The sequence below is a fragment of the Scedosporium apiospermum genome, assembly GCF_000732125.1.
Source record: "Scedosporium apiospermum strain IHEM 14462 chromosome Unknown SEQ_SAPIO_0110, whole genome shotgun sequence".
Taxonomy (NCBI): Eukaryota; Fungi; Ascomycota; class Sordariomycetes; order Microascales; family Microascaceae; genus Scedosporium; species Scedosporium apiospermum.
This window is the reverse complement of record NW_015971811.1, coordinates 731,504-745,274: the sequence shown is the minus strand read 5'-3', so window position 1 is coordinate 745,274 and position 13,771 is coordinate 731,504. Positions and strand designations below refer to the sequence as shown.

Below are 13,771 nucleotides of genomic sequence, written 5' to 3'. Positions count from 1 at the left end.
AATTCCAGCCCTATCTCCATGAGCAGAGCATTTGGAACCTCACTCAAGACTGCGGTCCTTTCCTCAGACCGCGACCACGCGACTGCGCCTGTCGGCTGAAACTAGATGTACCGACGCTTTATCATGTTTCTTCCATCATGTTGCCTCCATCACGTTGCCTGGTGTCCCGCGTCTTACGTCCGTACGGAAATGGGTACAAAGGGGAAAAAGAAAGAAAAAAAATCGAGGAGTATTGCACCGCCCACTCATCTCAATAATATCAATTATATAGGAACTATGGTACTCCCGAAGCTCTGTCGTGCTCAACTAGTCTTACACGTTAGCGCTCTCCGCAAGACGAAGATGGTGGCGCACCATGTGCCAACGTGGATTTAAGCTTATTTCCTATAATTCTTGTGCCGTGAGTTTCTGAGGCGAGTCCAGTTCCATGATGTGTAATGAGAGAGATTGATGTGATATCACCCCCGTCCTCGTCGAGATGGTGGTGCCAGCAGACCTCGAACCTCGCGTGCCTAACGTCATGAAAAACCGCAGAGAAAAAAGATTGATCCATTGATTCATTGCTCTAATTGCTCACAGAACAAAAATAGAAAACCTCAATCAGTCGAATTCCTAATCTCCCTCCTTGAACAAACCCGTGACCAAATCTTGATCCCGATACAGCTTCACCTGTCGGCCGTAAACACTCGCCGCCCCCCCTGCGTCCGGAACTCCTCCCGAGCCCGCCCGACAGGATCTAGAAAAAAAAAGCCACAAGACGCCGCACAGCGGAGCATAGCACCGGAAAAAGAGAAAAGGGAAAAAAAGGATCCAATCAATCACGCGCCACGTTGAATCTCGACAGCGCTTCGAAGGTTCCACCCCTCCTCCATGGTGACCTGCTGCCTAGTCCTTCTCCGCTGCGCATCATCCAAAAGTTCCTACAAGTTTCTTGCATAACCGTAACCGTGAACCATAATCGTAACCACCTTGATTCTTGAGAAGCGACGTTGTTGCCTAAGAAAGCGGGTCTCGAGGCCAACATTCCTTTGACGTCAGATCATCCTGTGCAGGGATGGGAGAGGGAGGAAGGGAGAAAAAACTGAGGGGATCAGACGTGAATGTAGATAATATTCTACTTGGTGAAGAAAGTACTTCGAAATTACTTGGGACGCCCTTTTGTGTAACGGAGGCAGGCAACAACGCCCGTTCCTTTTTGGCAAACAATATGGGAACATGATGGAGATCCTTTCTTTGCCCCCTCATCTATAGCATGGAGATCTAACGCCCTGCGCCGATTTTTCTTCGTCGGTGTTTGTGCGGTCGAAAACGAACAGAGAGGTAACCCTCGTAGTTCAGCAACGATCCTCGACTCTCGGTCCCGAAGCGTCTTGATCAAAGTGAGAGACCGAGCAAGGCTCACCAACCCGAACAACTGTAATGGCTCCAAACGTCCCTCTGCTCAGTTTGCCCGTTGACCGGGCCCCTATCACGAAGCACCTTCATACGTACGTAATAACACTGTTTCGTAACTCGTAACAACACGTTGCGTATCAAAATACCACTTCGATGAAACCCTATCCAGGCAAGCTCTAAAAAAAATACCAAAAAAAAATTTACATCCCCAAGCCCTCGTCTTACGTCCTAGGGCTCCGAAGAAAGCCAACCACCCCACCACAATACCCGACCAGCCCATCCAACCGACTGCTCTCCCTCTCCTGCACCTCCCTCCACACCCTCAACGCCTCGAGGATGCTCTCGTGCTCCGTGACCACGTCGAAGTGCAGCCGCAGAAACACCGTCATCCACGCCTGCGTGAGCTCGTAGTCCTTCCTCGACTCTAGTCGGCTGGTGAGAGCCCGGATGAAGTAGAGGAGCTCGTTCTTTTCCGGGTCGTCGGCGGAGAGGGAGCGGAGTTCGAGGTCGGCCGCTGAGGGGGGAAGGGACTTAAGGTGGTCGATAAAGTCGTCGTCTACAAAATAGTTAGTAAGAAGAGAAAAAAAAAAAAAAAAAAAAAAAAAAAAAAAAGGAACTAGGCGAGAAGGCGTATAAGAAAAAGTTAGTTAGTTCACTTACAATTTCCCCTAGCGGCTCCCGCAAGAAGCTTAGTAGTAAAAGTCTCCTCCTGCCGCGCCGCCATCTCCACCTTAAGTATCCTCGACCTAGACTCCTCCGAACCCTCATTTTTCGCCGCATCCTCAATCTGCTTAGGCGCGCCCGATCCCTTCCCGCTCAAAGACGGCAAAAAGAACGGCGCCTTCTCGGGCAGCTTGGGTGCCTCCTTCGGCTTATTACGCTGCTTGATGAGGTCCAGGTGAAGCAGCGTCTGCCACCTCGACTTAGGAACCAAGCTCAGCGTCGTCATCTCTGTGCTCAGCTGATCCACATCCGGCACGATGACGGCCGGCTCGTCCACCGACTCGGCGTCTTCCTCGAACGCGGCGTCGAGGAGACCCTCGTTGCCCTCGCCCGAGACGGTGGGCACAACGGCGGCGGCGATCTCCTTCGCCGAGATTTGCCTCGTGGGCACGTGGCGGAAGAGCGACTTGTTCGTCCATATTCCGACGCCCATCTGGCCCTCGATGCAGGCAGCGAGATACTCGCCGCTCGATGACATGGCTACAGCCTTGCAAGGGTGCTCGAAGCGGATGGCGTCGATCAAGTGGCTCGTGGGCAAATCCCACACGCGAAGGGTGCAGTCGTCCGATGCCGCGATGATCCACCGACCGTCGTTCGAGAAGCAAAAGTCCGTCACGTCCTTCTCGAAGCCCAAGAACTCTCGGATCGTCCGCCGAGTCTCCACGTCAACGACGCGGATCGAGTTGTCGTCGCAAGAAAACGCAATAAGATCGTTAGGTGCGTGGTAGCGGCAGCCGGTGATGGCGGTCATCGGCGCCCAGTCAATCTCGTGCATGAGATTACCCGTGAGGAAATCCCAGAATTTGACTTTGCCGTCGAGAGAGCACGACACGACAAACTTGTTTGTCGAGTCGACGATAATACCGGTGATTGCCTTGGTGTGTCTCCCGGTTCCAGGTGCAAAGCTGCTGGCGAACTTGGTTTGGAGATGTACCACGTCGTCCACCTGCTTGAGCTGCTGCATCTTTAGCTGTCTCGCCTGAGCCGGCGTGAGTTTCGAGGGGAACTGTAGACGATGAATTCCGGACTGCAGGTTGAACATGTCCATCGTACCACCAGCGGAACCGACGAGCGCAAAGCTGCCACACGGGCTAATGGCGACGGCCGTCACACTGCTTCCGTCGCCCGTCTCAAACATCCAGCGACCCGCCCTCTTGCGGCCCCAGAACCACGTCCTGGCAAAGGAATCGCCCTTGTGGCCCGTCACGACACTCTCCCAACCGGTCATGCGGCTCACCTCAGCATCATGCTTAACGCCCCTAGCCCGCTCCTTCCTCGAAGCTCGCGTCCATATCGCCTGCTTTCCGGGAAGAGCGCCAATACCGCCGTCACGATTGAGCGAACTTGCAATGCACGTAATTTCGGGAGCTTTGATATCTTCAAGCGTCGTCGTAGAGCCGTGCGCCAGGGCCGATGTAGACAGGATACCGTATTTCTTGGCCTTCTTCCGAATATTTCCTTGGCTCAGTTCGGTGCTTTGGCCATCCCTTCGCATACTCCATCCCCACAGGCTCCTATCACTTCCACCGCTAAGAAGCCACTTGTTGCCGGCTTCGGCACCATCGAAATCCGAAGGCAAGAACTGTAGGCAGTTGACCGGCGCAGCATGTCCGCTCCTCGTGTGAAGAATTCTCGGAATGGGTGAGAATGGCGTCTTGTCAAAGATCCAGGTCTTTAGAGAGTTGTCGAGGCCGCTAGACACGATGACAGGCTGGCCGTATAGGAATTCAATCTTACTGATACCGCCGCCGATGACGGATCCAGCACGGGATGGGGGATTGTGGGCACTTCGTAGAATACCAGATACCCTGCCACCTCCATTGAGGTCCCAAAAGGTGATGTCGCCAGTGGCTGACGTGGCTGTGGCCATGATACCGTCTTTTCGTCCATCCTGTCCCGCGCCCATACCGTCGGATCGGAAGGTAATGGCGCAGACAGGAGTAGTGGGGGTGCCAGCGTTGAGCTCGATAAGTGGCCGGTCGTGGATAACATCATGTACGACGAGCGGGCCGTTAGAGTAGGCAACAGCGAGGAGAGCCAGGGCCGTCGAGGGCTGTAGGCATGTAACAGAGCCTGCGTTCTTGATGGGGGGCACGATAGTATAAATTAGCTTTCCCGTGCTAACGTTCCATATCTCAACCCACCCATCCTTGCGGCCGACGAAAATCTTGTTGAGGAAGGTAGGCATGTTCGTAACACCACCCGTCACCTCGTTTCCGCCCTCAGCAGCAGGAACAGTTCGGATAGTCGTGTAGTGCTCAAGTGTCGTCGATTTCCAGACCTCGATCCTTGTAACAGCGCTGGCAACTATCCACGACCCGAAGACGAGGATCTGTCTAATCGGCTCATCTAAATCGTCAGGAATTTCGAGCTCGTCGACCTTCTTTCCTCGCTGGAAGATCCAGACGCCCTGGGTGCCACTTTGACTCGAATCACCCCATGCTGCGAGAACCTTTTGCTTCCATGCTACAGTGGCAGTAATATCGCTCGGGGTCTCGGGGCGAGTAACGAAGACAAGGTTCAAGCCGCGCTTGAGATCGTAGGTCTGCAGAGCTCGACCGACAGAGGTGGTGATCTGAAAAGTAGTCTTGCCGAGAGGGACGGAGGTGAATGGGACAGAGGTGGGAGACACCAAACCGATAGTCTAGAGAAAAAAAACGTCAGAAGCAGAAGCAGAAAGCCAAGGCGAGCAGCCGCGACGAGAAAGGGAGAGAAGAAAGAAATGTTTTCTTTCACATACTCGAAAGGGGGCAAAGATGGCAGAGGCCTTCTTTTTGCTGGAGCTAGGGTGCACAGCCTTTAATTGAGAATCTCTCTTCTGGCGTTTAGCCAGATGGCCGCCGTGATCCGAGTGCGGCATTGTGAATGCAGAGTCGTGCGTGGCTCCTTAGAAGAGAGAGTGACTGCTTCAGCGGTCGAGGCTCTTCAACTGCTCAAATGCACATTTCTGTTTTTTTTTTTTTTTTTTTTTTCAACCATTTTTTTTTTTCTTATCGATTTTCTTATCGCTCCAACGAGCAAAGCCCAAATTCTCAATTGGGAACCCCACCAAAATCTGTGGCTTGTGCACGGACCAAATACAATACAGTGTATTGAAGTGTTAATTACACTGTGATGGAGGGGCTCATCAACAGCATCGCCAGCGTCATCGTCATCGTCGTCAAGTTGGGAGGAGGGAGGAGGGAGTGTTACAGAGCTCTTCACACAGCCGCCACTGTTTCGCGACTTGCTATTTTGGTTTATAGAGCGGCCTTTACGATGTACAGAAAAGCAACGTAGTCACGAGGCTCCCAATGAATAAACTACAATCGCTCAAGCTTAGGCTCGGCTTCAATCAGTCACGTTATGGTCTTTTTCAGCTAATCTGGGGGCATCCCCCTTCCCCGTTGCCGAGAAGGAAGAGCGCCTTGCACATCTCGCATCTCGATATTACCAGATAACCATAATCGGGTATCAACACAAGAGCATTTATTGACAGATACGAGTTTCATATGCATGCCCATAGGTCGGGTCAAGCATGGAAAAGTGGACTCTAGGAAATGCAATGAATCAAAGCCGTTGAGAGCATGCATGATCATTGATTGTCCTCGAAGCAGAGCCCAGAACTCGCAAAGATCTACGAGTATTGGTACCAGACAGGTTCTGGGCGACATGGGATTCGACCTGTGTGACGCCGGCACCAGGTTCCGGCCACGTTCTCTGATCCCATGTCGCCATCCATCCCAGATCAGTACCGAAACCCTGGGGCTGCAGCGCGGCTCATCCACTTAGAATCGGTATTTCGGCCCATCCGCGATCCAGCTGATCATCCCGACCTCAGTGCTCGAGTCGTTGGCTAGGAACGCCCCATATCAGATCAGGCCCTGTCCTGGTAAAATTCCTGACGTTTCTTTGTCAAGCTGCCATCGTCATCGGTTTAAATTCTTCCCTGTTGGCCACTCTACTCGGGCCAATTGCCATTGAATACGCTTCTTCTATTGTTGTCCTTGTTGTCCGTTAATTCATCGTCCCCCGAAGGTACCCACGAATGACTCCATGCCTCATGCCCCATCTATCCTCCATACTCCCGAGTCCCGACTGAGAAAGCCATGAATTCGTCCCCGATTGGTGAACGAATGCGGAGCTGCAGGGCGCCAAGCTCCTGATGGCAGCAAAGCAAATACACTACGAGGCACTTAACGAATCCGCCGGCGCCTTTTAGTCCGTTCGCCGGGTCCATCGTGAACCAAGGCCTCCAAGACCTCAACCTTGTGAAATCTCATTCGGATATCCACGTGCCAAGTACTGGCCCATACTTCACCTTCCTCTCCAGAGCACTTGGCACCTTACTGGAGCGATTAATGGATCTAGCCTCTCAGTTTGGAAGGGCAACATGACTGACGACAACCTCAAGTAGCACCGAATCAATTCTAGCGTTTTCTTCTCTTGTTTTTCGGGCTAACCGTCCCTAGTAGGCCTGGGGCGGCTCGGTAATACTCTCTAGCTTCAAGTTGTTAGTCCCAGATTTACACTATATTCAATCCGACATCAGTTGAGCTACTCTAGGATCATCAAGGTCTCTTCGCCCATCCCTTTTCTTTTCCTGTTTTCGCCTCTTCTCAGTTTTACTCTCCTGTTATTTTTTTTTTTTTTTACCCACTCTTTGCTGGCCACCCTTCCGACTCCAGGTTGTCCACGGTTGTCCTCAACTCCATTGACTTGGGTCTGCAGCCGGAAACCCAGTACGGATCCAGAGCAGCAGACTTGATCAATTCTTCGCAGCGACCGTCCAACAGGAAGCCGCCTTTCTCCGATAACCGGTTCCGCCGATCTGTTGATTCGCTGTTGCTCCCAGACCCTTGGTGCTGTCACACCCCTACCGGGGCAGCCATTGGCATATTCTCCGAATAAATATCTGGAAACCCTCACCGACCATTGTCCTTCACCAGCAAAGCAGAGAAGATCAGGGTGCCTGACCAGCCCAGAGCTTGTCTGGGCTCTAACAGCACACAGCTTTGTGGGAGGACTCCAAGCCAAAAGAGCAATTGAAAATAACGAGTCTGGAATTTCTTTTCTTTAAGAGGTACCGGAATATATCTAGAGTCAATTGATGCTGCTTTCAATTGAGGGCATTTCTTCTCTCTGAACCTGGCAAAGCCTTTAAGCCGACTCAGGACTGGATCGAAATCCCAGTATCAATTGCGACATCTTGGGAACTAATTGGCCTGCTCCGCCGGTGCCAACGACCCCTCTGATCCAGACCCTGATCAATTGATCCATTTGATATCAGACACTGGCAGTCTGGCACTGGCACTGGCACTGACACTGTCGTTGAACCCTGGACGTGCTCGTTGCGAGACCCTCCGCTGCGGTGGCAAAGCGTCGCCAAAATTGGACGAGGAGTCACTCTCAACGCAAAATTGGGTAATAAATACCCTAATAAAATTTCGGCTTGCAGAACCTTGAACCTTATTGTGCCTCCCGTCTCCGTTTCAATTCTTCTTCCTGCTTGGAACAGACTTTTTGAGGGCCCCTAAGATAAAGCCATTGCAGAGAGATCTCCTCCCTGGTCTTCGAATCTCGTGCTGAGTTCGAATCTTCCCTGCAAGGTTTAGCTCCTAGGGGTCCATCCTTACCTGCATCTCTATCCCCCCCCTTCATCCATTTGCCATCCATATCCAGCCATCATCATGGATCCCTCAAACCCACCTGCGGCGCATCCCTCTGCGCCAAGCCTTGACGACCAGACTCCCTCGCAAGGTCCCAAGTCAAAACTTTCCACGCAACCGAGCTCAGCAGGATCTCTTTCGTCATCGCAGACCGCCCCGCCACCATCCACTTCAGCATCGAGCGCCCTGCAAGCAACAGAAAACCAATTCCAGACTCCTAGACAGGGCGAAGGCGACGCGTTGCTGGACCCAGCACCTCTAGCCCATTCATCATCTTCCCAATCATTAGCGAGGTTAGAACCCTGCATCCCTTCCTCCATGCCGGCGAGCATCCCGGAATCTTCCATGCCCGAAGCGGAAGGCGGTCTCGTGCCATCATCTGCAGCCCAATCTGCAGCGAGTCTCGACGACGGCGACAATTCAGAAACCCCTCGACTCCTTGCCAGCTCGAGTCAAGATACTTTCAACTACTCTCAACTCCCCGACCCGAGCATGACCCCGAGGTCGTCCGTGTCCGAGGTCGACAAGCGCCTCTCGATGTCTTCCCTCGCCTCCTTCGCATCCACGCGTGGCGTCGCCCCCAGCTCAGCTGCCTCCGCCAACGGCTCGGACGCAGGCGCCGTCCCTTCACGCTCCAAACTCACCATGAAGCCCTCGAGCAAATCATCTTTCTCCGATGCTGGTGCCGGTGTGGCGGCCACCGCTGCCTCGTCGCCCTCCTCGGCACACTTCCCACTCCAAGGTGGTACTTCCGGTCCGCAGCGTAGCCCTCGTGATCCGTCGCAACAGCAGCCGACTACGTCTTCCTCCTCCGACAGGTTGAACCGCCGAGCCCCGGGCCAAAAGTCGGAGCCGGGCCAACCGCGGTCCGCAACGACCCGGTCGAGAAGTCGTGTCCAGCGTCGCTTCAGCGGGAGCCACATCACTAGCTCCCATAGCCCGGCCAGCGACCGAAGTCCAAATCAAAAGGAAGAATGTTAGTAACCACCTCCCGGTCAACATCTTGGTACCATCTGGTGCCTCATGATTTCCAGAGTCTAATCTAACTTCCTCTACAGCCAAACCGGCCCCTTACGGCGTCATCGGAGTGTGTGCTTTGGATATCAAGGCCAGGAGTAAACCTAGTCGAAACATTCTTAGTCGATTGATCGAACAGGGAGAATTTGACATTGTTGTTTTTGGCGACAAGGTTATTCTTGATGAAGGTATGTATGCAAGCAAGAATGGCGAGAATGGACCCCGAAAATCTTCGCTTTTCGTTATTCGCGATTATTATAAAGAAAACAAAAGAACAAAAAGAAGAAAACGAAAACACCAGCTAATATATTTGTGTCTGGTTTATAGAGGTTGAAAACTGGCCGATATGGTGAGTCGACTTATATATCCCCTTCCCTCTGAAACACCCCTGGGCCGCCCTCGGTGAGAGGAAACGGCAAGGCTGCGAAAGGCCCGGCCGGGGTGGTGACGGGGAATTCGGAACCCCGGCGCGGCTGGTGCAACGCTGAAAGAAAAGCAAATGGCCATTTCAAGACCGAGACATGTCAATAATTGTCCCAAACTTTACGAAATCACCACTAACATAACACTCAACTTCTACAGTGACTACCTTATTTCCTTCTACTCAGATGGCTTCCCCCTCGACAAGGCAGTCGCCTACGTCAAGGCCCGCCGGCCATTCTGCGTCAACGATGTTCCCATGCAGCGCATACTCTGGGACAGACGACTCTGCCTTCAGCTCCTCGACAAGGTCGGCGTCCCCACCCCGCCCCGCGTCGATGTAAGCCGCGACGGAGGCCCGGCGATCCTAGCCCCCGAAGTGGCCAAGCACGTCCGGGATATTTCCGGCATCTCGCTCGAGCCTGTAAAGCCCGCCGTAATCCCTCCGCCGAAAAAGGTAGAGCTCCTCGAGAACGGCGACGTCTTGAGCGTCGACGGCGTTACATTGAGGAAACCATTTGTCGAGAAACCGACGAGCGGAGAGGATCACAACATCATCATTTACTTCCCAAAATCGGCGGGTGGCGGCGCGCGGAAATTGTTCAGGAAGATCGGGAACAAGAGCTCCGAGTTCGTGCCCGATCTTGACGTCCCCCGCGCCATCACGCAGCCGACGGAGAGCTACATCTACGAAAAATTCATGCAGGTCGACAACGCCGAGGACGTCAAAGCCTACACCGTCGGCCCGACTTACTGCCACGCCGAGACGAGGAAGTCGCCCGTCGTCGACGGTATCGTGCGCCGCAATACCCATGGCAAAGAGATCCGCTACGTCACAGCCCTCAGCCCGACGGAGAAGGACATTGCTAGCAAGATTTCGCTGGCCTTCGGTCAGCGCGTCTGTGGCTTTGATTTCCTACGTGTCGGCGGGAAGAGCTACGTCATTGATGTGAATGGATGGAGCTTCGTCAAGGATAACAACGATTACTACGATCGTTGTGCCAACATCCTGAGGGAGATGTTCTTGAAGGAGCGGATTAGGAGGGGTGCTCCCACCCCGATCCCTTCGCCAGCCGCGTCCGACTTTCCCGATCCTAGCATGTCCCGCTCGTCTATGACGTCGAGGGATAGGGACTTTGCGCGTCCGACAGGAAGCGCTGGAACGGCTGCTGGAAGCAAGAAGAGCCTGGATATTCGTGGTGCGGAACCGTCGCAGACAACGTCGAGCTTCACAGTTCTCAAGGCAGAGCCGGTCGTAAACCATCATAAGTTGCTGGCTTCCACCGCGTCCATAATTCTCTCGTCTCACGACATGGCTGGCGCGGGCTCTATCTCTGCGGCGCCATCCATCATCTCTGCCGGCACCTCCGTTCCGGCCGAGACGGAGCATACCCACGAGGAAGAGCAGCACCAGGCGCCACCACCACCTAAGCATTCGTGGAAGCTCAAGGGCATGGTCTCCGTCATCCGCCACGCCGACCGGACTCCTAAACAAAAATCCAAGTTCACGTTCCACACGGAGCCGTTTATCCAGCTCCTCAAGGGCCATCAGGAGGAGGTGCTCCTGATCGGAGAGCCGGCGCTGGCGAGCGTCAAGCAGGCCGTTGACATTGCTGAGCTAGAGAAGAAGGAGGATCCCGCGAAGCTCCGCGCGCTCCGTGCCATTCTAAAAAAGAAGAGCGGCCTTGCCGGGACTAAGGTGCAGATCAAGCCGATGTTCCGCAAGCAGAGCTCCAAGGACACGCCGACGTTTGACGAGATTGCTCCGATCGCCGAAGGTGTTGAGTCCGATGTCCAGCACAGCCAACCGGAGTCCGAAGCCGATGCAAAGAACCACGTAAAACCCAGACGCAACCCAAAGAGGCAGGATTCGCTGTCCGGCGTGACTATGTCGAGGATCACCGCCGTCGAGAACAGCCTCGTCCTCGACAAGCTTCAGCTCATCGTCAAGTGGGGAGGAGAGCCGACCCACGCGGCGCGGTACCAAGCGCAGGAGTTGGGCGAGAACATGCGAAACGATTTTAAGCTGCTCAACAAGGAGGTTCTGGACGAGGTGCACGTCTACAGTAGCTCCGAGAGGCGCGTGACGACGAGCGCGCAGATCTGGGCGTCGGCGTTTCTCAAGAAGACGGATCTTGGGGAGAATTTCATAACGGTCCGAAAGGATCTTCTTGATGATTCGAACGCGGCCAAGGACGAGATGGACAAGGTCAAGAAGAAGCTTAAGGGTCTCCTTAGGGAAGGAAACGAGCGTCCCCCGCAGTTTGCCTGGCCCGACAAGACTCCGGAGCCGTCTGAGGTGCAGAAACGAGTGGTGCAGCTCATGAAGTTCCTCCGCAAGGCGATGCAGTACAACTATCGGAAGCTTAACAGCAACACTATCCAGGAGGCTCCTCTTTCGAGGACTTCATCCTGGAACAGCATCTCGACCGACAAGTTGGAATCCTCCGGATTGAGCAGTTCACAGTCGTCCTCGACGTCAATGAACAATATTCAACCGCGCTGGTGCTGCGGCGAGGATTCCGTCTTGTTCCAGGAGAGGTGGGAGAAGCTCTTTGTCGAATTTTGCGATGCGGAGAAGGTGGACCCTAGCAAGATCTCCGAGCTCTACGATACGATGAAGTTCGATGCCCTTCATAATCGCCAGTTCTTGGAATGGGTTTTCACGCCCACCAACGCTATGCTCGAGGAGGAATATGGTATTGTGAAGGAGTCGACGAACCAGTTAAAGGAGCAGGAGGATAACAGCAAGACCTCGGAGGACTCTAGCGCGAGGAAGGTTTCGACGGGCGCTTCTTCTTCTTCGTCTTCTGCCGACAGGGCCGACAAGGCCAGGGGAGAGAGATATAGTAATCATAATCATAATCACCAATCGGGCCAGTCGAGCGAGAGGTCCGAGAAGCAGTCGATGAGGAGGCTCTTCCGGAGGAGGTCATTCCTCAACGGATTGCGAAACTACGGCGACACGGCGCAGCCCGAGCAGTACTTCCGCCTATACAAGAGCAACCCGCTTGTCGTCAAGCAAAAGTCCGACGCCCGCCTTGAGCCCCTCCGAGAGCTGTACCAACTAGCGAAGATCCTGTTTGACTTCATCTGCCCCCAGGAGTACGGCATTTCGGACAGGGAAAAACTCGAGATCGGTCTCCTGACCTCCCTCCCGCTCCTCAAGGAGGTCGCCCAGGACCTCGAAGACCTCCAGGCGTCAGACGACGCCAAGTCTTTCGTCTACTTCACAAAGGAGTCTCACATCTACACGCTCCTCAACTGCATTTTCGAAGGCGGCATCGAGACCAAGATCAGTCGCAGCACGATCCCCGAGCTCGACTACCTGTCGCAGATTTGCTTCGAGCTTTACGAGTCCGAAACGAAAGCTCCCGAGGACGCGGCGTCGCCCGACGATGAGCCGACTTTCACCTACTCCATTAGGATCACTATCAGCCCTGGGTGCCATGTGCCGGACCCGCTCGACGTCCAGCTGGATAGCCGGCATTGCATCAGCTGCGCGCCGCGTCGGAGCTTGACAGCCCATGCAGACTGGTGGGAGGTGATTAAGACGTTACGAGCTAAATTTAACCAGTAAGTGACAAGTCTCAAGATATTTAGCGGGGGTTCCACCTATATCACACACTTTTTTTCATTCGTGCTCCTCCCTTCACCGGTGTTGGTTATGCATAAAGCACGATGCATCAGGAAGCAAACGACTAACACGAGATTTTTCTACCTTCCCTTTAGGGTTAAATTACCTAAGAGCTTCATCGCCGTCAACCTCTCAGACGCCTTCACTTTTGAAGAGCAGGACGATGCGGAGGATGAGCCAGAACATGTCAATGGGGTCACCAAGAAGCCGGAGGACGACGAACCAAAGGCTGGGTCTCCCGAGCAGGCTATCGAGCAACAGAATCAGAGCCAACAGACCCACGACAACGCAGACAACGGGACCAAACAAGAAGAGGCTAGTCCGGCCAACGCTGCCCCCCAGGCGGCTCAGCAGGTGGGAAACTGAAAAGGACATGCCACGGCCGGGGGTAAGGAGTAGGGGTTTCGCGTGTTCGTATTCCTCGGTGAAAGAAAACCTCGGAAGCAGACAGATAGGCGGGAAAGAACGAGGGCAATGATTTTCTTCTTCACGTGGGCTCTCAAAGTGAGGACGCCTCAGGCCTTTCGAGATGCTGACGCCATCATAAGCCGAATGATGTTGTTGGCATTATGGTTAGGGATATCCTCAACCCTTCTATCCCGACCAACACATCATCCACCACAGTTGGTTCCTATTCGTTCTCGCATCCCTGGCCATAGAGGATTTTTATGGAGAATATTTGGTCTGGGGGTTAAAAAAAAAACAAAATAAAAAGGATTCAAAAGGAAAAAAGGAAGAAGAAAAGGGAAGTCCTTCCGAGGCTTGTTTGTCCTTTCTTCACTGGTTGCAAAGAGAAGGCTTTGATTTCATGAGCTATAGACAAGGGAGGGGCGTAAGAGAAAAAGGGCTTTTTTCTTTTTGGTTTCTCCAATCCCTCTTTTTCGGGATGTTGGGCCGGAACTCGCGGGTGAGGTTCCCCGGCAGGCGGGCG

General features: G+C 53.7%; 2 protein-coding genes across 2 annotated transcripts; one reads left to right on the top strand and one right to left on the bottom strand.

Moving 5' to 3' along the window:
* Positions 1 to 1,616: 1,616 nt before the first annotated feature.
* SAPIO_CDS7159 (WD domain-containing protein) lies at positions 1,617 to 4,978 on the bottom strand (the record flags this gene model as incomplete). The annotated part of the gene is made up of 3 exons (XM_016789070.1): positions 1,617 to 1,951; positions 2,056 to 4,762; positions 4,859 to 4,978. The coding sequence occupies 3 exons, from the start codon at positions 4,976 to 4,978 to the stop codon at positions 1,617 to 1,619; spliced, it is 3,162 nt and encodes a 1,053-aa protein (XP_016640897.1).
* Positions 4,979 to 7,787: 2,809 nt separating this feature from the next.
* Positions 7,788 to 13,206, top strand: SAPIO_CDS7158 (Histidine acid phosphatase; the record flags this gene model as incomplete). Its single annotated transcript, XM_016789069.1, has 5 exons — positions 7,788 to 8,742; positions 8,825 to 8,971; positions 9,111 to 9,132; positions 9,366 to 12,779; positions 12,936 to 13,206. The coding sequence occupies 5 exons, from the start codon at positions 7,788 to 7,790 to the stop codon at positions 13,204 to 13,206; spliced, it is 4,809 nt and encodes a 1,602-aa protein (XP_016640896.1).
* Between the last annotated feature and the right edge of the window lie 565 nt (positions 13,207 to 13,771).